We start from the raw sequence: 23,932 nt of genomic DNA, 5'->3' as shown, positions 1-23,932 counted from the left end.
CGAGTAGCTGGGACTACAGGTGTGTGCCACCACGCCCAGCTAATTTTTTGTATTTTTAGTAGAGACGGGGTTTCAACATGTTGGCCAGGATGGTCTTGATCTCTTGACCTCGTGATCCGCCCGCCTTGGCCTCCCAAAGTGCTGGGATTACAAGCATGAGCCACGGCGCCCGGCCATATTATTTATTTTATTTCACACACTACGACTGTTCTAAGTAGTAAAAAGTCTACATATGTTAAATTTAGGTTTCATGCTTTGTTTTTTATTGAGAAAGGGTGAAATGACAAAAGCAGGTTTTAAAAACCTCTCTTTACTAAAATAGATTTTAACTAGGTGCAGTGGCCTATGCCTGTAACCCAGCAACTCAGGAGGCTGAGCCAGGAGGATTGCTTGAGCCCGGGAGTTCGAGGCTCCAGCGAGCCATGGTCATGCTACTGCACTTCAGCCTGGGTGACAGTGAGAATTCTGTCTTTTAAAAAAAAGAAGAAGAATTTTGTTTTATAATACCAACATCATGTGAGCTTGGAGTTATTTTTAGCTTGAGCTACCTCTTAATCTTAGATAGGAAAATCTTTTCTGTTATTTATTTATTTATTTATGAGGCAAAATCTTGTCTGTTGCCCAGGCTGTAGTGCAGTGGCACAATCTCAGCTCACTGCAACCTCCGCCTACCAGGTTCAAGTTATCCTCCCTCCTCAGCCTCCCAAGTAGCTGGGATTACAGGCACCTGCCACCATACCTGGCTAATTTTTGTGTTTTTAGTAGGGATATGGTTCTGCCATGTTGGCCATCCTGGTCTCAAACTTCTGACCTCAGATGATCTGCCTACCTCAGCTTTTCCATTCGTTAACTGATGCACAATACCTTATATATAATAGGCCCTCGATACTGGTGGATTTGGGAAGGGGGAAAAGTGATGAATGGCTTGTTCAAGGCCACGAAATCAGGACTAAAATTAAAGAAAGAATGTAGACTTTGTATTCTTCATCCTATGCCTTTTTTTCCATTGTTTAAAATTCTTTCCTTCCTCTAAGCCTGACCTGAAGTCAGGTCAGAAGTCCATTCTCTTTGTAGCCATCTCTGATTGCTTCAGTTCTCCAACATTGAGTTCAGGGAGTGTGTCTTATATCTATAATTTAGCGGCCTCCAAAATATCTGGGTCAGTTTTGGATATGTTAAAGCTGTTCAGGAAATAATTTAGATTGGTTTTAAGCTAGGTTTAAAACATCTCACCAGGTGCGGTGTCTCATGCCTGTAATCCCAACACTTTGGGAGGCTGAGGCGGTCAGATCACCTGAGGTCAGGAGTTCAAGACCAGCCCGACCAACATGGAGAAACCCCATCTCTACTAAAAATACAAAAATTAACCAGGCATGGTGGCACATGTCCATAATCCCAGCTACTCGGGAGGCTGAGGCAGGAGAATTGTTTGAACCTGAGAGGCAGGGGTTGTGGTGAGCTGAGATCGTGCCATTGCACTCCAGGCTAGCCAAGAAGAGCAAACTCCCTCTCAAAAAAAAAAAAAACAACTCATTATCCAAAATGTTTTTCGCCCAAAGAATGACATCGAGACAACATTTATATTAGAGATTATATCTTCTCCTAAAAAGAAAGGCACAAGCAGAAAGGTGAAATGTCCTCCCAAGGCTACACAGCTTTAATTGAAGCACCTATGTTCCTATAATCCTAAGGACATTCCTATAACCTTGCAGGTTAATACTAAAGATTTGCTTTTTTATTTTTATTTTTGTATTTAAGTGATCCATCCTGTTAACTGATGCTTTTTATTTTTATTTAAAATTCTGATTTTCCAGTACTCATTTTTGTGATGTTCTGATTACTCTTTACTTTGCAAGATATATCTACTGTTGCTGTGAAAGTACTGCTGTCTAGGCACTGAGATTTTTTTTTTTTTTAATTTTATGTAGAAACAGGGTTTCCCCATGTTGCCCAGGCTGGTCTCGAACTCCTGGGGTCAAGTGATCCTCCCGCCTTGGCCTCCCAAAGTGCTGGCATCGCAGGCCTGAGCCACTGGGCCCAGCCTGAGATTTTTTAAAGTTGGATTTTAAGTCTTAAATTTGCATCTTTCAAACATGTTAATTACTTTGGATAATAAAGCTCAAATGATTTAATCCTCCAACAACTTCGTGAGGTAAGTACTTTTATTTCCATTTTGGAGTTTGGATTGATTCCAAATGCACAAAATATATAAGAGCAGGCAGGAGTGGTACTTCATTCATTTAAGGCGACTCCTGGCAACTTTGCTGTATTAAGTTTCAGGCTGAGAAGGGGAAGGAGTCCTGCCTGATTCAATGTAAGTAGGTTTGTGCCTCCCACTGAGATATGCGTAGATGATAAGATGGTTTCTTCTGGAATCCTTTTAGAAAAGATCAGTGGAAATCCCCAGATAGAGCAGTCTGTCACTGCTGTTCAAATAACCGTGCTATTGTCTTCCAGTGTTTTCTTTTCTGGACTTACTTTGGGTTTCTTTTTTTTTTTTTCTTCTTCTTTTTTTTTTTTATTATTATACTTTAGGTTTTAGGGTACATGTGCACAATGTGCAGGTTTGTTACATATGTATCCATGTGCCATGTTGATTTGCTGCACCCATTAACTCATCATTTAGCATTAGGTATATCTCCTAATGCTGTCCCTCCCCCTTCCCCCCACCCCACAACAGGCCCCGGAGTGTGATGTTCCCCTTCCTTACTTTGGGTTTCTATAGGGTATTCTATTTGGGCAATCTCTTGCTGCATTGTAGTAAAACACTTACACCTACATTCTTGTTAGTATTTTTTTAAGATCAGTTCAAACTGGCTCTAAAAGAATGCATATAGTCATATAACAAAATCACTGATTTATATAATTTAAGCATAAATATTTGTAAATTTTGGCTGGGCACGATGGCTCACGCCTGTAATCCCCAGCACTTTGGGAAGCTGAGGTGGGCAGATTGCTTGAGCTCAGAAGTTTGAGACCAGCCTGGCCAACATGGTGAAACCCTGTCTCTACAAAAAATACAAAAATTAGCTGGGTGTGGTAGCATGCGCCTGTAATCCCAGCTACTCAGGAGGCTAAGGCAGGAGAATCACTTGAACCTGGGAGGTGGAGGTTGCAGTGAGCTGAGATCGCACCACTGCACTCCAGCCTGGGTGACAGAGCAAGACTCTTGTCTCAAAAACAAAAAAAGAACTTGTAAATTTTACTTTTGTATTGGCTACTCAAGGCCAGTTTATCAGGCTGGATCCTGTTTGAAGTTGGGAAGAATGGGAAGAAAACAGACACTGCTATCAGAGCAGCCTTAACTTTTACTTATCTTCTTCTTTCTCATCTTTTCAGGGTAGAGATCATGTTTATTATCCTATCCCAGTGTCAGGCATAGATCCTGGAACACATCAGAGACTCAGTCAACTGACAGGTGTAGTTAGGGAAAGGGAGAGTTGCTCTTTTTTATAAGTTTGAGAATCCCCATGCAGTAGCAGCAATGAATGTTGGATGGATGGATGGATGGATGGATGGATGGATGGATGCATGGATGGATGCATGGATGCATAGATGCACAGACGGATGGATTAATAAATGTTTAAAAGCATTCTTTCAGTCATCCAGTCACAAAATTATGGAAAGGACTGAAATCCTTCCCTTTTCTCTTTCCTCCCTGTAGGATCTGCCAGCAAATTTTCCTCCACCTCTAGTTTCTGCTCCTTCTATTTCTTTGTTATGCTCCAGGCCAGGCCCTTCTAAACTCACGCCGTTTTATAGCAGTATCTTGCTGGTGGTCATGCTACCTCTTATCACCCCTCCATGTAGCCTAGCACAGTTACTGCCTAATTTCTCTTCCAAGGACACACTTTCATTCTGTTTATTAGAAAAGTTGAAAACCCACTTATTCATAGTATAAAGACCACAGTTTATAACCCAGAATTACCTGAACCTTCTTTTCCTTTGGTCTAGCTATAGTAGGTTTCTCGCTGTCTCCTGAAAGCTGTCCTTCAAAACCAGATTCTCTCCTCCATTAATCACTCCACCAACAAATATTTATATAAGTTGGCCCTGAGCTGGACACCCATATACACTGGCAGACAACACAATGGTGGCCCCTGCCCTAATGGGGCTTACAGTCTTCCTCTTTGAGGTCATACCCAATCACTTAGGCCCCCACTGAGCCTTCTCCTTCTCAATTCCTAAAAATTGTATTGATCTTGCCGTTTGTCTTGTGACTGAATCTTTTAGTTGTTTAATTATACCATGGATCTGTGCCTTATCTTCTCCACTAGATTGTAAACCCCTTGAAGTCAGAGGCAGGGCTGGGCATGGTGGCTCATGCCTGTAATCCCAGCACTGAGGTGGGAGGATCACTTGAACCCAGGAGTTTGAAACCTGCCTAGTCAACATACTGAGACCCTGTCTCTACAAAAGAAAAATTTATAAATTAGCTGGGTGCGGTGGCACACGCCGGTCATCCCAGCTACTGAGGAAGCTGAGGCAAGATGATCACTTGAGCCCAAGAGTTCAAGGCTACAATCAGCCATGATCGTGCCTGCTGTATTTCACCCTGGGCGGCAGAGCAGGACCCCCATCTCAAAAAAAATAGTCAGAGGCAGACTTTAGTGCAAGTAGCAATCACAAAAGATATTTACTCAGTTTGAGAAAGTATATTCTGGTGATATGTTATTTTGTAAGGGCCACTTTTTGTCTTTGAAGGGATCTTTTGTGCATACAAAAATATTTAAGGATTATGAAAAAACTAAGTCTCTTTTTATCTTCTACCATCCAGAGATGGCTATCACATATCCTTTTAGTTTTTTTCTGTCCCCCTGTGCTATATGTTGTATAATTTGTTTTTCAGAAAAAAGCCTTTCATTTGTGGAAGGTTATTACATTGGTGTTGAAACAAGTTAAGTCAGTAAGGATCCTGATAGAGAAAATATAAGATACAGGAGTTTTAAAATTCCTCTGATAAGTCTTTTCCACTTATGTATTTAGAAAAAAACAGTCCTTTGATTAAATGTGGATCAGGTGGTTTCTTTGATCTTGTTCAAAATATTTATGTTATGTAAAAGGCTACTTTAACAACATATTATATCACTTTTTCTCGTTGTCTTTGCCTTTAGGATGATATTAACTCCCTCTAGGTTTTAGAAATCTAGGATTTCTCATGTTGGTAGAAAATGAGATATTTAAAACATCTGTTATAGTGTTCTGAAGCTATAAATTTGAGCTATGTACAGGCTAACAAGCACACATAAAAAAGATCACAATTAAATTAATAGATGACTTTTTTTCTTTTGAGATGGAGTGTCACTCTATTGCCCAGGCTGGAGTGCAGTGGCATGATGTCGGCTCACTACAACCTCCACCTCCTGGGTTCAAGTGATTCTTCTGCCTCAACCGCCCGAGTAGCTGGGACTACAGGCACGTGCTACCATGCCCAGCTAATTTTTGTAATTTTAGTAGAGATGGGGTTTCACCATATTGGCCAGGCTGGTCTCGAACTCCTGACCTCGTGATACACCTGCCTCAGCCTCCCTAACTGCTGGGATTACAGGCGTGAGCCACCACGCCCGGTGGCTAATAGATGACTCTTTTTTAAAAACCCTTACAGAAAGCTGCTGTTTAGCAAGTATTTATTTTAAAACCTAGGGTTAATTGTATGTATCAAAGTTATTTTAATACTTTCTCTAAGGCAGAACTTGATTAAAAAAAAAAAAAAAAAGTAGGGCTGTCCTGCACTCCAGGCAAGGAATCTGGTTATCTAGTTTCTGACGAGCCCAAAGGTCTCTGATATAAGGCAGCTCCAACCATGTAAATAAGGAAGATAATACTATTCAGAATTCAGAGTTCATGTTGTAATTTGCTCAGCTCTTGTTCTGTTGCAATTCCTTTTTATTTTTATTTTTTGAGACCAAGTCTCACCCTGTCACCCCAGCTGGAATGCAGTGGTATGATCTCAGCTCGCTGCAACTTCCAACTCCTGGGTTCAAGCAATTCTCCCACCAAAGCCTCTCAAGTAGTTGGGGTTACAGGTGCCCACTACCACGTCTGGCTAATTTTTATTGTTCTGTTTTCTCTTTTTCTTTCTTTTTTTTTTTTTTTTGAGACGGAGTTTCACTCTGTCACCCAGGCTGGAGTGCAGTGGTGCGATCTCAGCTCACTGCAGCCTTCACCTCCCGGGTTCAAGCAGTTCTCTTGCCTCAGCCTCCTGAGTAGCTGGGATTACAGGCATGCACCACCATGCCCAGCTAATTTTTTTGTACTTTTAGTAGAGACAGGGTTTCACCATATTGGCCAGGCTGGTTTCAAACTCCTGACCTCAAGTGATCCACCTGCCTCAGCCTCCCACAGTACTGGGATTACAGGCGTGAGCCACCATGACTAGCCTTTGTTTTTTGTTTGTTTGTTTTTTTAAAGAACCTTTATTGCTTTTTATAGTTGCCTCTTATGCTTTCTTGCCAGATGCCTTTGGAGCAGGGGCTTTCTGGGCTGGAGCTTTTTGACCCTTCTGAGCTTTTGGAGGAGGTGTTGCCTTCTGGCCTGTGGCTTTCTGGGTAGGAACCTTCTGCACTGGAGCCTTCTTGCCCACAGCGGTCATCTTTTTTGCTGGAACTTTAGCAGCAGCTGCAGCAGCACCCTTAGCAGCAGGTGCTTTTTTGGGAGAAGCTGTCAGGAGAGCTGCCTTTTGAAGCTTCTTAACTTCATTCTTGATTATTCTGTCCCTCATTTTCTTTGCCTTCATAATTTTAAAATGATCAGAATCTGTCATCTTGGCTTTCCTTTCTCTGGCTTCAATCTTCCTGGCCCATCGTGTGGCTGCCCATTTTGTATTGATGTCTACCTTCTGCCAGGCTTGTGGGACATAATTCTGGTGGGCACTGTGTGGAAACTTGAGGATGAAATCAATGAGCTGCATGTACTTGAAAGGCATGGCCTGTCTCCTCACTTGAGCGCAAGGTCCACCAACCAAAGCCCTGTTCTGATCAATAACATCTATGATCACAATGAATTTTCCAGCATGAGGTCCAAAGGCGACGTACGTTGCCCGGCCAACCTCCATGAAGTGCCTGAACACCATATTGGCGGCGCTCGGTGAGAAGGAATTTATTTTTAATTGTAGTTGTGAAAAGCGTATTTTGAGAGATAGTATTGAATAAATTGTATCCAGGTATCCATAAAATATAAATATTTATTTATTTATTGAGACATGGTCTTGCTCTGTTTCCCAGGTTAGAGTGTGGTGGCAGGATCATGGCTTACTGCAGCTTCAACCTTACAGACTCAGGAGATCCTCCCACTTCAGCCTACCAAGTAGCTGTGGCTATAGGCATGCACCACCATACCAGGCTAATTTTTTCTATTTTTTTGTAGAGATGGGATCTCACTATGTTGCCCAGGCTCATCTTGAATTCCTGGGTTCAGGGGATCCTTCCACCTCAGCCTCCTAAAGTGCTGCAATTATAGGCATGAGCCACTACACCTAGCCATCCATGAAATATTTTAATGCTATGAAAAGTGTTTAGGGTATATGAGGCAAGCACATTTCATCATCGCTTCTCGGCGTTTTGGCTAAGATCAAGGGTAGCACATTTCATCCACCTGTTCTATTAGCTTAGAGCTTTTAAATGTAATCTTAGTTTCTCTGTAGAACAGGAGTTCTTAAATTTTTTTGTGCCTAGATTCTTCTGGCAGTCTGATATAGCCTATGAGTCCTTCTCAGAATAATTTTTTTTAAGTGCTGAAAAAACTATGTAAGATTAAAGGAAAAACCAACTGGGCTGAAGTACAGTTATTAAAAAAAATTTTTTTTTTTTTGCTGTACCACAATCACAGTAATATTTTTTAATCGTGACACAGTAATTAATGCATGTACTTCTTTAGTACTGCATTAAATAAGATCTGGTGGCAGATGTAATAAGTACCATGATTTTGAAGTAGGGGTGAGAGGAGTGCTGAGAGGGATAAGATGTCTGCCACAACTGTAATATGCTATAAAAATATCTGTGGTGATAAAGTCACAGACATCACTGATACTGTTGTAGTTTGCACCTACATTTATGATGGAAGAAAATCCTATTTTACACCTAGAGGTTAGTGAAAATAGGGTGGGTTTGTTTGTGTGCCTCTTTTTGCCCTCCAAGTTTGCAGATACCCCAAATTCTACCCGTAGACATTGCTACAAAGCCATTCTTTTTCCATTTCTAAGTGCAGATTTGACCCAGATTTCCTGCAAGCAGCCAATTGCCTATGTTGCTGGGACTTGTCTTGGCAGAGCTATAGCAAGCAGAATCTGTTGCTAAAGTTTCTCTCACAGTTTTTGTCAGAATCATGGGCTCTCATCAGGACCTGTTTCAGTTGGAGAAAACACTGAACTTTAATCAAATTTGAACTGTGGTGCTTATATTTGCTTTATTCTTCGCTTGGCTGTTAGGTAATAAAATGTGCTTATCTCCCTAAACCTAAGTTTGCTTTGTTGATACTCAGGGTGGTACAGACCAAATATGGGTAAGAGCTTCTTTTAAGTGTGGCTCGACTGTGCCAAGGCCATTTCCGTACACTTAAGATTCCTGCTTAATAAACTGGCAGCTACTAGAAAATGTATCCACTAAGAAAAGCAGTCTCAGGCCAGGCACAGTGGCTTACGCCTGTAATCCCAGCTCTTTGGGAGGCCGAGGCAGAAGGATCCGTTGAGCTCAGGAGTTCAAGACCAGCCTGGGCAACAGAGGGAGACCCCGCCTCTTAAAAAAAAAAAAAAAATTAGCCATGCATGGTGGCACACACCTGTAGTCTCAGATACTCGGGAGGCTGAGACAGGAGTATCGCTTGAGCCCAGGAGGTCGAGGTTGGTCGAGGCTGCAGTGACCTATAGCACTCCAGCCTGGGCAACAGAGGGAAACCCTGACTCCAAAAAAGAAAAGAAAAAAAAAAAAAGGAAGAAAGAAAAGCAGTCTCAGACAAGTCAAGTCAAAATAGTGTAAATTGGCCAGGCACGGTGGCTCATGCCTGTAATCCCAGCACTTTGGGAGGCCGAGGCAGGTGGATCACGAGGTCAGGAGATCAAGACCATCCTGGCTAACACGGTGAAACCCCATCTCTACTAAAAATACAAAAAAATTAGCCGGGTGTGGTGGTGGGCGCCTGTAGTCCCAGCTACTTGGGAGGCTGAGGCAGGAGAATGGCATGAACTCAGGAGGTGGAGCTTGCAGTGAGCAGAGATAGCGCCACTGCAGTCCAGTCTGGGGGATAGAGAGAGACCCCATCTCAAAAAAAAAAAAAATGTATATTGACTTTTGCAGTTTGCCTCTCCTTAGAACATTCTGGATATGCCTAGCTGGACTTTCCCACTAAAAAGGGGCCTGGGGAGATATCATCTATCATGAGATCTGTGTCAAAATTTTGCCTTCTGATGAGCCTGGAGTTGGGTTTGGTTTGTGAGTTCTGTGGGGATGCCACCTCAGGACCAGGGTTGTGTCAAAGTCTAGGATAGATCAGGGCTTCCTTACATAATTCTTGGACAAGGATGCCTGCAAGCAGTTCTCCAACCTGAGCCTCCCGAGTAGCTGGAATTACAGACATGAGCCACCACGCCCAGCTAATTTTTGTATTTTTAGTAGAGACAGGGTTTCACCATGTTGGCCAGGCTTGTCTCAAACTCCTGTCCTCAGGTGATCCTTTCCTTGCCATGTGTTTTGCCCTGGTGAGGAGGGGGTGCATTGGCCCAGGAAAGGGACCTTTTCTAATTCACAGAAAGGCAACCTGAGAGCCCAGAAAGATCACTTTTTTTCTTTTTTTTTTTTGACACAAAGTCTCACTCTGTGGCTCAGGCTGTGCAACCTCCACTTCCCAGGTTCAAGTGATTCTCCTACCTTAGCCTCCCAAGAAGCTGGGACTGGAGGCATGTGCCGCCATACCCAGCTAATTTTTGTATTTTTATTAGAGACAAGGTTTAACCATGTTGGCCAGGCTGGTCTCGAATTCCTGACCTCATGTGATCTGCCCACCTTGGCCTCCCAAAGTGCTGGGATTACAGGCATGAGCCACCGTGCCCCTCCCGAGATGACACTTTCTAACTTAGGCAAGCACCACATCTATAAGAGGTGGTTCTAGGCCACATACAGATTCAGGGACTAGAATTGAATGAGTATTTGAGAAGCAGAAGAATTAGAGCCAAAGGCCAGAGCACTTTTTCTTTTTTTTTGAGACTGAGTCTCGCTCTTTTGCCCAGGCTAGAGGGCAATGGTGCAATCTCAGCTCACTGCAACCTCTGCCTCCTGGATTCAAGCAGTTCTCCCACCTGAGCCTCCCGAGTAGCTGGAATTACAGACATGAGCCACCACACCTGGCTAATTTTTGTATTTTTAGTAGAGACGGGGTTTCACCATGTTGGCCAGGCTGGTCTCAAACTTCTGTCCTCAGGTGATCCAACTGCCTCAGCCTCCCAAAGTGCTGGGATGACAGGTGTGAGCCACTGCGCCTGGCGTAGCAGATCTTGTTCTAGGTGCAGGGGCTACAACAATAATTAAAATCAGGCTTTCTGTCCTCAGGAAGGCCACAGTTTTAGCATTTGTGCATAACATGATACCTTATACTATAGTACCATTTACTTAGCTTCTAATATATTCATGACATTACATATTCTCATTAAACTTAACTTAGAATTTTGGAGTTTTATCATTACTTGTCAAAATGATTTGTGTATAGAAATAAATAGGATATGTACATTGTTAAATAGTATTCTGGGAGGCAAATGCCAGTCCATACGTATTCTAAGGCATCAACAATTAAAGTTACACAATACCATTGCAAGAATAGATCTATTGATTTTTTTATAAAAGGAATTATTCTTTATGTAATGAGAAAGTAACTTGAAATGGACTGTGTTTATAAGAATCTAATGTATGACAAAGTAGGAAACCCAAGACAATAGAAAAAAGATTATTTATTAAATAACCTATTAATAATTTGAAAAATAACCAGCCTGGCCGACATGGTACAACCTCATTTCTACTAAAAGTACAAAAATTAGCTGGGCGTGGTGACACACATCTGTCGTCCCAGCTACTGGGGAGGCTGAGGCAGGAGAATCCCTTGAACCCAGGAGGCAGAGGTTGCAGTGAGCCAAGATCGTGCCACTGCATTCCAGCCTGGGCAACAGGAGAGACTCCATCTCAAAAATAATAATAATTTGAAAAACAAATCAAGATCCCTACATTAATACATATACTACAGATAAAATCAGAGCTAAATATGAAGAATTATAAAACTGGCTATTTATTGAAACTCTAAAATGAGGACAGGAGGAAAGATAGTTTTGTAGGCCCAGAAAAATTAATTATAAAGGAATATATATATATATATTTTTTTTTTTTTGAGATGGAATTTCACTCTTATTGCCCGGGCTGGAGTGCAATGACACGACCTCAGCTCACTGCAACCTCCACCTCCTGGGTTCAAGTGATTCTCCGGCCTCAGCCTCCCTAGTAGCTGGGATTACAGGTGCCCACCACCACGCCCGGCTAATTTTTTGTATTTTCAGTAGAGACAGGGTTTCACCATGTTGGCCAGGCTGGTCTCAAACAACTGACCTCAAGTGATCTGCCCGCTTCGGCCTCCCAAAGTGCTGGGATTACAGGGGTGAGCCACAGCACCCAGCCTGTAAATGAAAATATTGACACTTTTCATTTTATTTTATTTATTTTATTTTTTGAGGCACCTTTGCACCATTATAATAACATTAAAATATTATAAAAGTTTAAAATACAGTCAAAGTAAAAAGGTAAACAGCGCATCAGAAAATATACCTCTAGGAAATTTTCATTTCAGTACACATACTAAAAATAGACATCTAGACTAAAAATATGAACAAATATAATAACTTAGAAAAAAGAGCACATAATAAATATATAGTGGTGTATTGTGTCCTTCGAATGATAACTATCAAATAAAACAGGTTACCAATTCTCTCTATTAGCAATAAAAAACTGCAACACACAAAATTGGCATTTACTGAAACTGTTATTCTCATATATTTGTATTAAAAGTTTCACATCCCTTTAGGAAAGGTTTTTTGTGATGTGTATTATCGCTTCTCGGCCTTTTGGCTAAGATCAAGTGTGTGATGTGTATCAAGCACCCAAAAATAATTTAATATTTTATTTTATTTTTGAGGTGGAGTTTCACTCTGTCACCCAGGCTAAAGTGCAGTGGTGCGATCTCAGCTCACTGCAACCTCTGCCTCCGGAGTTCAAGCAATTCTCCTGCCTCAGCCTCCCGAGTAGCTGAGACTATAGGCTCACACCACCACACCCTGCTAATTTTGTATTTTTAGTAGAGACAGGGTTTCGCTATGTTGGCCAGGCTGGTCTTGAACTCCTGACCTCAGGTGATCCACCTCCTTCACCCTCCCAAAGTGCTGGGATTACAGACATGAGCCACCATGCCCAGCCTAAAGTTTTTTTTAACTTTAATTCTTTTCTATATCACAAATCACGAAGCAAAAAAAATAAATAAATAAAAATAAATAAATAAAATATTCTCCCTGATCCGAAGGAAAGAATCTGAAATATGGAAGAAGGCATGCTTTATTTATTTATTTATTTATTTATTTATTTTTGTTTATTTATTTATTTATTTTGAGACGGACTCTTACTCTGTCGCCCAGGCTGGAGTGCAGTGGCATGATGTCGGCTCACTTCAACCTCCGCCTCCTGGGTTCAAGCAATTCTTCTGTCTCAGCCTCCTGGGTAGCTTGGACTACAGGCGCGTTCCACCACACCCAGCTAACTTTTGTATTTTTAGTAGAGACGGGGTTTCACCATGTTGGTCAGGGAGGTCTCGAACTCCTGACCTCGTGATCCTCCTGCCTCAGCCTCCCAAAGTGCTGGGATTACAGGCATGAGCTGCACCTGGCCTATTTTTTTTATTTTTATTTTTGTTTTTTTGAGATGGAGTCTTGCTCTGTCACCCAGGCTGGAGTGCAGTGGCACAGTCTTGGCTCACTGCAACCTCTGCCTCCTGGGTTCAAGCGATCCTCCTGCCTCCACCTCCCTAGTAGCCAGGATTATAGGCGTGCGCCACTACCACCAGCTAATTTTTGTATTTATAGTAGAGACAGGTTTTTGCCATGTTGGCAAGGCTGGTCTCAAACTTCTGACCTCAGGTGATCTGCCCACTTCGGCCTCCCAAAGTTCTGAGATTACAGGTGTGAGCCACCACACCAGCCGACAGTGCTAATCAGTGTTACTTATAAATCCAAACCCATTAACTTATAAAAGTAAAAGAGGACAGTATTTATAATTATGCCTGGACAGCAGGTATAAGGCAAGATCATATGGGGAGATAAGGTTGTATTGCCATCCTACTTATGTAAATAGCCAAAACAAATTAAATGCACTAAAGAGCTAATAGAACACCTAAGTACTGTTACTGTTACCCTAGGATGGTTTTTTTTTTTTTTTTTTGAGACGGAGTCTCGCTCTGTCGCCCAGGCTGGAGTGCAGTGGCGCAGTCTCAGCTCACTGCAAGCTCCGCCTCCCGGGTTCACGCCATTCTCCTGCCTCAGCCTCTCCGAGTAGCTGGGACTACAGGCGCCCGCCACCATGCCTGGCTAATTTTTTTGTATTTTTAGTAGAGACGGAGTTTCACCGTGGTCTCGATCTCCTGACCTCGTGCTCCGCCCGCCTCGGCCTCCCAAAGTGCTGGGATTACAAGCGTGAGCCACCGTGCCCGGCCTACCCTAGGATGGTTTTTAAGTCAAATCAAGCATTTATAAAAACAAGGAAATAGTTCAGTAATCATTTTTCTCAGAGATGTTCATAGTTTAAGTTTTCCTCATTATTTAATTTTTCAAATTTTAAATTTTTTATTCAACAAAATGTGTTTCATGATATTTTAGAATGAGAATCATTACAGTTTTCATTCTGGTTCGGCCTAATTATTTTATGCATGAGGATATTAACACACAAAAATGCTATGAGGCATGGCCAAAGTCCCATGCCTTGACTAGATGTGGCTGGATCAGGCAGAGTAAGCATTTCTATCTTTATTATTATTATTATTATTATCATCATTGTCATCATCTAAAGACTTAGAGATGGGTCTCACTATGTGCCCAGGCTGTATCCTCCCACCTCGGCCTCCCATAGTGCTGGGATTACAGGCATGAGCCATCGCACCTGGCCCAAGAATTTCTGTCTTCTAATTCCAGAGCAAGGGCTCTTGACCACTTCGCCAAGCTGCCTTGAAGTGTCAGTATGTTTTGTAACTTGACACTTGATGCTTGTTTTTGGTATTGAAAATGATCAGTACTTTGTTTCACAAGTCAGGCTAATTTTAGGTTGTTTCTTGCAAAATCTGAAACTTCATAAAACTTTACAAAGTCATATTGACTAGACTTACTTTTCTCTGGATCCTAGAATTCTGTATGTGTTGCTGATCCCACTACATATTTATGGAGGAAAGAAGAAATCTGAAAAATACAAAGCAAGACATGTCCTCAAATTCAAAACACTTGACTTTGGAATGTTATCCCTCCTATACACTCATTTCCTCTGTGCTTTGCTGCCAAACATTTCTCAGTGCATGGTCCAGGAATCTGACTGGGTGTTGAATGCAAAAAGTCCCAGATTCCCACAGATGACTAATTTTTATTAATGGTTAACAGTACTTCCGACTAGTTTCTGCTCTAAGTTGGTTATGTATTGATTAGGTAATCAATGAGTGGTGGTAAAAGGCTCCCTGGGAACCCTTATACAGAAAACTTACATTACCAACAAGATATAGCATATATTGGGTCCTCATCCTTTCTCTCTCTTTTTTTTTTTTTTTTTTTTTTTTTGAGGCAGAGTCTCGCTCTGTCATCCAGACTACAGTGTAGAGGCACAATCTCGGTTCACTGCAAACTCCACCTCCTGGGTTCAAGCAATTCTCCTGCCTCAGTCTCCTGAGTAGCTGGGATTACAGGTACCCGCTACCATGCCTGGCTAATTTTTATATTTTTAGTAGAGATGAGGTTTCACTATACTGGCCAGGCTAGTCTCAAACTCCTGGCCTCAAGTGATCTGCACACCTCAGCCTCCCGAAGTACTGGGATTACAGACATGAGCCATTACACCTGGCCTTGGGAATTTGTTGTTGTTGTTGTTGTTGTTCTTGAGACAGAGTCTTGCTCTGTCACCCAGGTTGGAGTGCAGTGGCACGATCTCAGCTCACTGCAACCTCTGCCTCCCAGGTTCAAGCGAGTCTCCTGCCTCAGCCTCCTGAGTAGCTGGGATTACAGGCATGCGCCCCCATGCCCGGCTAATTTTTGTTTTCTTAGTAGAGATGGGGTTTCACCATGTTGGGCAGGCTGGTCTCGGACTCTTGACCTCGTGATCCGCCCACCTCGACCTCCCAAAGTGCTGGAATTACAGGCATGAGCCACTGTGCCTGGTGGCCTTGGGCATTTTATATGAGAACAAAATTAACTTGTACTAACACCGTGGCTCATACCTATAATCCCAGCACTTTGGGAGGCCAGAGTGAGAGAATCACTTGAGTTCAGGAGTTCAAGACTAGCCTGGGCAACATAGTGAGACGTCGTCTCTACAAAAAATAAAAAACTTAGCCCAACGTGGTAGTACAGGTCTGTTGTCCTAGCTACTTGGGAGGCTGAGGTGTGGGACAACCACTTGAGCCCGGGAGATTGAAGCCACAATGAGCATTGATCACACCACTGCACACTCCAGCCTAGGCAACAGAGTGAGACCCTCCAAAAAAAAGACAGAAAAAAAAAAAGGTAACTTGCATATCCCTAGAAGTTGCACATAGTATGTTGTGTTCCAGTTAATTTTTTGCTACTAATGTTGGGCGATGGTGATGGAGTTAATTAACGTTTATTAATCAGTGATGCCACCTGGTGGCCAGAGAGTACATTTTGTAGTGTACCTACACACTGAACCAACATTTGCTTTTTTTTCCTTTGATAAAAATAACCTTGGCCGGGCGCGGTGGCTCACGCCTGTAATCCCAGCACTTTGGGAGTCCGAGGCGGGCGGATCACGAGGTCAGGAGATCGAGACCATCCTGGCTAACACGGTGAAACCCCGTCTCTACTAAAAATACAAAAAATTAGCCGGGCGAGGTGGCGGGCGCCTGTAGTCCCAGCTTCGCAGGAGGCTGAGGCAGGAGAATGGCGTGAACCCCGGGGGGTGGAGCTTGCAGTGAGCCGAGATCGCGCCACTGCACTCCAGCCTGGGTGAAAGAGCGAGACTCCGTCTCAAAAAAAAAAAAAAAAAAAAATAACCTTAGTGGCATTTGAGGCAGTTTTATTAGTGAAGTTTTGAATAATGCTCAATTTGTTTTGGCAGGAACAGAAAGGTCATAGAATACTACCAGTCTAACATGGCAAATTGAAATGATTGCTCTCCTCGTTGTTATTAGGAAAGCTTCTGCCAAATACCAGGTCCTAAGTGATAGGTAATAGGTGGTTCCCTATGACCAATACAGGCATGTCTGTCTGGTCTCCTTTCCTGGGTTTCAGCTGGGTTATAACAGTCACTGGGGCAGCTACTGGTTTCCTGTTCCTCCCATCTGACTCAGGGTGATCAGTCACATTCTTATGCTGCAGTTAAGGCCCCAGGTGATTCTTAACTGTTTAAGGAGATCCTGGTCCTGCTCTCTTTGCCAAGGTAAAAGTCTTCAAAAAGATATACTGCAAGAAGATGCCCTAAAAACATGGATGGATGGACGGATGGATGGATGGATGGATGGATGGATGGATGGATGGATAGATGGATGGATAAGTTGGAGAGTTGAATTTTGGAGACCATTAAGATATTTTTTAAAATTGGCAAGGAGGGTAAACCTAACTCCGTTACTTCCTTGATTAATAGCATGATGCTGCAACGTGTTAATGGTGGGTTTTCTGCTCAGTGTATTTAAACTGTGTTTGTAAAAGTTCATGTTTGAGTGTGAGCAAAGGAAATGCAACTTAGAAGCTTATCAGGCTCAGCACAGTGATTCTGAGGTCAGGATTTCCTAATATGGACATCTTCTGGGAAGCCCTTTTGGTTTAGAGAAATGTCTCTGTTTTCATGGATATACTTCTGTATTAAAAAACAAATTGAAGACGAAATAGGAACTCGCCATGAGTCTGATATTTAAGTAAATCTGCATTCCTTTCCACAACAAGATATAGTAACTAACTAACAGCTTAAGGAAAATCACTTGATTAATGAGGTAGCTTAGGGTTTCAGAATGTCTAATTAGGGAGGGTAAGTTTGTCTCCCCAACCCTGTCAGCTGTCAGCCATAGAAATGTTAAATGTTTGCACTCACCAAACACGGCTTATGTAATATATTGAATGCATTCTGAGTGGGGTCAGAGTGAGAATATTTATTTTCATCTCCAGATGAAGCTAAGTGTAACATATAACATGTATTTTGTTAATTTGGGAATTTTTTATCTTTTTTGTGTGCCCACTTCATTTTTCCTTTATATTTTGGGGGGATGCTCTCTTCGTTCAGATTAAGATCTAAATTGCTAGCGATGGTCTCTGGCAAGATAGAACCTATGCCATGGCGCAGGGAAGCTTAATATGTTTATACATAACATCTTACCATGGCTTATTGCCACTGCTGGATATTTATAATGTGCATGTCTAGACTCCCACAGGCTCTTAGATCACTGTCTCAAAGACTTACGAAGTTTCAACAGTTGGGTGCGTGTTTGTGTCATCTGTTATGTTTGAAGATCTGGCACCGATACCCATGTTTTCCTTTGTTCGTCTGAGCATGATTTCATAAATCCATGAGATGAAGTTGTATCTATTCCGTAATAGTACTAACTAGCGGTTGGGTCTGATAAAGATATATTCAGTCTCTGAACACACCTTTTCTCCTTTCATTTTCCTCAGTTCCTACTGGCATTAGAATTGGTTTCAGCATTTATTGCCTTTTACCTCAACTAAAATACAATCCTATCTAAAAAATAATATATTCTTGGCCAGGTGCAGTGGCTCACTGCCTGTAATTCCAGCACTTTGGTAGGGTAAGGCAGGAGGATTGCTTGAAGCCAGGAGTTAAAGACCAGCCTGGGCAACAAAGCGAGACCCTGCCTCTGCAAAAAAAAAAAAAAAAGCAGACATGGAGGCACGCACCAGTAGTCATAGCTATTTGGGAGGCAGAGGCAGGACGATTGCTTGAGTCCAGGAATTTGAGTCTGTAGTGAGCAATGATTGCAGCACTGTGCTCCAGCCTGGGCGAGAGGATGAGACTCTGTCTTGAATGAGTAAGTGAACTGTTTTTATTCGGTAAGCATTTATTGTCCCCTTTGTGTAAAGCCCCTGGCTAAGTGCTGTGTGAGAGAAAGATGTGTCATATGACTTGCTCACAAGGAGCTTTGAGTCTAATGAGAAAGAAAATGATAGAAGCATAAAGTGAGACTGCTGTGTCATGTGTTATTCAAAGGCAGAAAACGTTTCTTTCAAACGGAAATTTTGTAAGAGAAGGGGGATTTAAGAAGAGCCTTGAAGACTGTGAGTAGAATTTGTATAAGCGAGACAGAGGAAGGGATCGAGAAAAAGGGACTATTAGAGACAAACCGTGTGAAGCCAGGGGACACATGGGGAGTGTTTAAGGGGTTGCACAGATCAAATTTAGTCAGAACAAAGGGCCCATTTTAGGCAGTAGCAAGAGAGAGAGAAAAATTGATAGGGACAATGTAGCAGGGGGCTTTAAATTCCAGGAAGGAATTTGTATTCATTTAACAGGTAATGGGAGGCCATCCAGCATTTCTCAACAGAGAAGGAAAGTATTGCCTTGAAATTCCATGACTTTCCTTGGTGTTAAAGATTTATTAAATATAGGTTCTTCTATTACCTCTGTTTTTTTCTGTATTATAAGAACTACTGTATACCATATTACTTATTTACAGACTATCTTCATCCAAACCAAGGTTTCTCAACTTCAGACCTATTGATATTTGGAGTCAGATAATTTTTTTGTTGTTGCAGGGCTGCATTATAAGATATTTAGCAGCACCTCTGACTGTGTGTGTGTGTGTGTGTGTGTGTGTGTGTGTGTAGTAGAGACTATCTTCATCCAAACCAAGGTTTCTCAACTTCAGACCTATTGATATTTGGGGTCAGATAATTTTTTTGTTGTTGCAGGGCTGCATTGTAAGGTATTTAGAAGCACCTCTGACTGTGTGTGTGTGTGTGTGTGTGTGTGTGTGTGTGTGTGTGTGTGTGTGTAGTGGAGATGGGGTTTCCCCATGTTGGCCATGCTGGTCTTGAACTCCTGACTTCAAGTGATCCACCCCCTTTGGCCTCGCAAAGTGCTAGGATTACAGGCATGAGCCACCGAGTCCAGTCTGCATCTCTGACTTCTAACCACTAGACACCAGTAGCACCCCCTTTTCCCCAGTTATGACAACCACAACTGTCTCCAGACCTTGCCAGATGTACCCTGGGGGGCAAATTTGTCCCCGTTTGAAAACCACCTGTTTAAACACATATATTGAGTTCCCTTGCTGTCCTGAACATTGTTAGACTCTTAGATTAACAAATCCAGGAGTCTTTTAGGGATTGGATTAATGCCTTAGAATTTTATACTAGACCTATGTCTGATCTCAAGATTAAGGTACTTCCTATGTGTTGGGATAAAAGCTGAACTGGGCATTAGGAGACCTGAATTCTCATGCTGGCTCTGCCACCAAGAGGTTGTGTGAGTTGAGTGAGATCCTTTGCTCAGTAATCTGATTCCTCATCTCTGAAATAACCAATGTTTCCTCCAAGGCTTTTTCTAGCTCTGACTCTATGTCTTGATTTCAAATTGATCTCAGGACTTTATTTTTTCACATTTTTAGAAAGTTAGCACAAGTTGGACTAGCATGTATATTAACCAGCAAGACAAATGAAGTGTTGAAAAAGAAAGATGTGTTTGGGGCTCAATGGTTTATTGTACTCAAATACTTTTTTTTCTTCTTTTCTAGATTATTTGAAGAATCTCATAGAAGATGCTGGAGATTACAGAGACACTCAAGGTAAATAACTTTTGTGGTTGCAGAAGTTTTTATATTATGTTTATTTATGTAGGGCTAGAAAGTAAAAATATATTGATAATAAAATCCATTACAAACTCCATTCATACGACTTGAAGGCCAGGTGCAGTGGCTCACACCTGTAATCCCAGCACTTTGGGAGGCCGAGGCGAGCAGATCACCTGAGGTCAAGAGTTTGAGACCAGCCTGGCCTACATGGTGAAACCCCTTCTCTACTAAAAAAATACAAAAACTAGCCAGGTGTGGTGGTGCACGTCTGTAATCCCAGCTTCTTGGGAGGCTGAGGCAGGAGAATCGCTTGAACCCGGAAGGCAGAGGTTGCAGTGAGCCGAGACTGCGCCACTGCACTCCAGCTTGGGCAACAGAGCGAGACTCCTTCTCAAAAAACAAAACAAAACAAAACAAAAAAAAGACTTCCTGAAAACTCCATTTTGAGCAGATTAACATAGAACCAGATAAGTAGTAAAGCAGTGCTAGGGATAGGTGAGATTATATGGACAGGGGAGACCCACGGCCAGCCCTGCATAGGAACCAGCCTCTTGCGACTGTGGAGCCAGCATGGTGGCTGAGGTCAGGAAGCTTTGCCCTCCTGTGTTCAGTCACTCTGTGCCCGTGCCATATTCAGTTTCCCTAGAGGTCCATTTCTTTGTCTTTCAAAAACAGGGATTGAACCAGATCTGCAAGGTCCTCAAGCTTCAAAATTATGAGTCCATGAAGTGACTAAACTACAAAGCAGGGATGAGTCTAAAAAAGCATATTATTCTGGGACTGTTTAACAATAGGATATTAGCCTTCCCTCAGCCCTAGTAGTACTTAAGGGCTAATGTAATGTTAAGTCCATTACAACATGAGGGACTCATAGCTAGTGGGATAATCGGAGTTCCTGTGTCTGTCTGCCTGTGTGTGTCTCTCTCCCTCACAATCTCTCTCTCTCCCTCTCTCGCAGATACACACATATACACACAGATTAATTCTGTTTGGGTGTTTCTGTTTATTCCCAACAACCTCTTTCAAATGTCACAGGTATACCCTTTGTTCTTTTTTTGTTTGAGACAGAGTCTCACTCTCTCACCCAGGCTGGAGTGCAGTGGCACGATCTCGGCTCACTGCAGCCTCTGCCTCTTGGGTTCAAGCAATTCTCCTGCCTCAGCCCCCCAAGTAGCTGGGACTACAGGCATGTACCACCATGCCCGGCTGATTTTTGTATTTTTAGTAGAGATGGGGTTTCACCACATTGGCCAGGCTGGTCTCGAACTCCTGACCTCAAGTGATCTGCCCACCTCGGCCTCCCAAAGTGCTGGGATTACAGATGTGAGCCACCATGCCCAGCAACCTCTGGGTCTAACTGCAGAAACATATTAAGCAAGTCTATTAATTCTATGAATTTTGATCACATTATTTTTTTTTAAATTTTTTGAGACAGAGTCTCACTTTGTCACCCAGGCTGGAGTGCAGTGGCATGAACACGGCTCACTGCAGCCTCAACCTCCTGGGCTCAAGTAATTCTCTTGCCTCAGCCCTCCAAGTAGTGGGGATTACAGGCACACACCATCACACCCTGCTAATTTTTGTATTTTTTGTAGAGACAGGGTTTCACTATCTTGCCCAGGCTGGTCTCGAACTCCTGAGCTCAAGCGATCCACCTGCCTCGGCCTCCCAAAGTGCTGGGATTACAGGCGTGAGCCACCACACCCAGCCTGATCACATTCTTGTATATCCTTTACATTTGCAGAGTAAAATGTGAACATTTTTAACCCTTTTTGTAGAGATTCTTATATATTCTTTTAATCATTTTACTTCTCTAACATCTTCTGTTTGTATACATTATGCTTTTAAAGGCGGTTTTTATTTTTAAGGAAAAGCTTGTGGTTGGGGATCTGACAAGTTTCCTGTCTTCAGTGATCATATCTAGTTGATGAAAAAGTTTATAATACCCATCAAATTAAAGAACAAAGCAAATGACTTCAAAGTAAGGGTGCACCGAGCAGGACAGAATTATTTGGATGATAGAGAAAAGTGTGAAGGTTGAAGAGGCAGGGAAACTTTGCAGGAAAAAGTAGGACTGGAGATGAGTGGGAGAGTGGGTGGGAGGAAAAGTGAGCATTCCCGACGGCAGCCCCTCTCGTGAGGATACAAATTGTACATGGAACTTATAGAATAGAAAGAAAACATCTGTCCTGAGTCCTGGGCTTCTGCCTTCAATGAAAGTGAGAGTTATTAGCTCCATTTTACACATGAAACAAATTCAGGGTCAGAGATTAAAGAGCTTATTTAAAGGAAATTACAGGTGGCAGCAAAGACGTAGATGAGAAAACCAGTGAACAGTGAGGCCCACTGTATGGCCAGAGGCACAGCAATCATATGGTGAGCAGTGGCCAGGCGTGGTGGCTCATGCCTGTAATCCCAGCACTTTGGGAGGCCGAGGCAGGTGGATCACTTGAGGCCAGGAGTTCAAGACCAGCCTGGGCAACATGGCGAAACCCTTTGCTACTAAAAATACAAAAATTAGTGGGGCATGGGGGTGCACGCCTGTAATAACAGCTACTCAGTAGCTGAGGCATGAGAATCGCTTGAACCTGGGAGATAGAAGTTGCAGTAAGCCGAGATCCCGCGACTGTACTCTAGCCTGGGCGACAGAGCAAGACTCTGTCTCAAGAAAAAAAGAGTGGTGAGCAGTGTGGATGAGACTCCAAGGGTGAGGAAAGGTGAGGCAAGAAAAACTTTGAAAGGTAGGCAGAAGAGTTAAAGGAATAGAGGCACCAGGGCCTCTTAATGGGATGACATGGGGAAAGTAGAATCACAGAATGGAGTAGGAAAGGTAGAGCTTGGGAGACCAGTTGACCAAGTAGCAGCAGCAGCTTTGTCATCCATTAAATCTTAAGGCATCTCTCCCCTGTCCACTGGGAATTCCAGCAGGCCAGAAAGCAGGAAATGTGTCTAAGGTAACCTCTTGAATACCTGCTGTGAAGAGGGTACCAGGCGCTGTAAATTCTGATACATGGCTGAGCACCGTGGTTCACACCTGTAATCCCAGCACTTTGGGAGGCCGAGGCAGGTGGATCACCTGAAGTCAGGAGTTTGAGACCAGCCCTGCCAACATGGCGAAACCCCATCTCTACTAAAAATGCAAAAATTAGCTGGGCATACTGATGTGCACCTGTAATGCCAGCTACCCAGGAGACTGAGGCAGGAAAATTGCTTGAATCTGAGAGGCGGAGGTTGAGTGAGCCAAGATCATGCCACTGCACTTCAGCTTGGGAGACAGAGCAAGACTCTGTCTCCAAAAAAAAAAAAAAAAAAAAAAAATTCTGATACATACTCAGGGTCTCTATATAAGGAAAAAGCTGCTTTCCTTTAATAATAGTGATGATGATACATGTTGAAAGAATACAGGCCGGGTGTGGTGGCTCATGCCTGTAATCCCAGCACTTTGGGAGGCTGAGGCGGGCGGATCACGAGGTCAGGAGATTGAGACCATCCTGGCTAACATGGTGAAACCCCATCTCTACTAAAAACACAAAAAATTAGCTGGGCATGGTGGCGGGTGCCTGTAGTCCCAGCTACTTGGGAGGCTGAGGCAGGAGAATGGCATGAACCTGGGAGGCAGAGCTTGCAGTGAGCCAAGATCGCGCCACTGCACTCCAACCTGAGTGACAGAGCAAGACTCCGTGTCAAAAAAAAAAAAAAGAAGAAGAAGAAGAATACAGAAGCCTCCAGGGCTGGTACCAGGAAGACAGTCATTTGGTAGATTACAGTAACTGGACCAAAACACCTCAACCCCTTTTCAGAAATTGATTTGTTGTTGTTGTTTTTGTTTTGTTTTGTTTTGTTGAGACAGGGCCTCATTCTGTCACCTAGGCTGGAGTGCAGTGGTGTGATCTGGGCTCACTGCAGCCTT

General features: G+C 42.8%; 2 protein-coding genes and 1 pseudogene across 2 annotated transcripts in view; 2 read left to right on the top strand and 1 right to left on the bottom strand.

Moving 5' to 3' along the window:
- FGD6 (FYVE, RhoGEF and PH domain containing 6) overlaps positions 1-23,932 on the top strand; it is a 139,825-nt gene that overhangs the window by 86,874 nt on the left and 29,019 nt on the right. Inside the window, exon 9 of the mRNA XM_055238380.2 lies at positions 19,966-20,016. Coding sequence (XP_055094355.1) covers positions 19,966-20,016 — 51 coding nt within the window. The remainder of the gene's footprint in view (positions 1-19,965; positions 20,017-23,932) is intronic.
- Positions 6,412-7,088, bottom strand: LOC129460505 (large ribosomal subunit protein eL14-like). The gene has a single exon (XM_055238407.2). The coding sequence runs from the start codon at positions 7,070-7,072 to the stop codon at positions 6,440-6,442; it is 633 nt and encodes a 210-aa protein (XP_055094382.1). The 5' UTR covers positions 7,073-7,088; the 3' UTR covers positions 6,412-6,439.
- LOC129461391 (uncharacterized) lies at positions 12,076-12,227 on the top strand (annotated as a pseudogene).

This window comes from Symphalangus syndactylus, chromosome 13 (assembly GCF_028878055.3).
Source record: "Symphalangus syndactylus isolate Jambi chromosome 13, NHGRI_mSymSyn1-v2.1_pri, whole genome shotgun sequence".
Lineage (NCBI taxonomy): Eukaryota > Metazoa > Chordata > Mammalia > Primates > Hylobatidae > Symphalangus > Symphalangus syndactylus.
This window is presented reverse-complemented; position numbering and strand designations above follow the sequence as displayed.

Bases quoted from the DNA above. Each gene is read 5' to 3' on its own strand.
- LOC129460505 (XM_055238407.2), bottom strand. From the start codon at position 7,072: ATGGTGTTCAGGCACTTCATGGAGGTTGGCCGGGCAACGTACGTCGCC.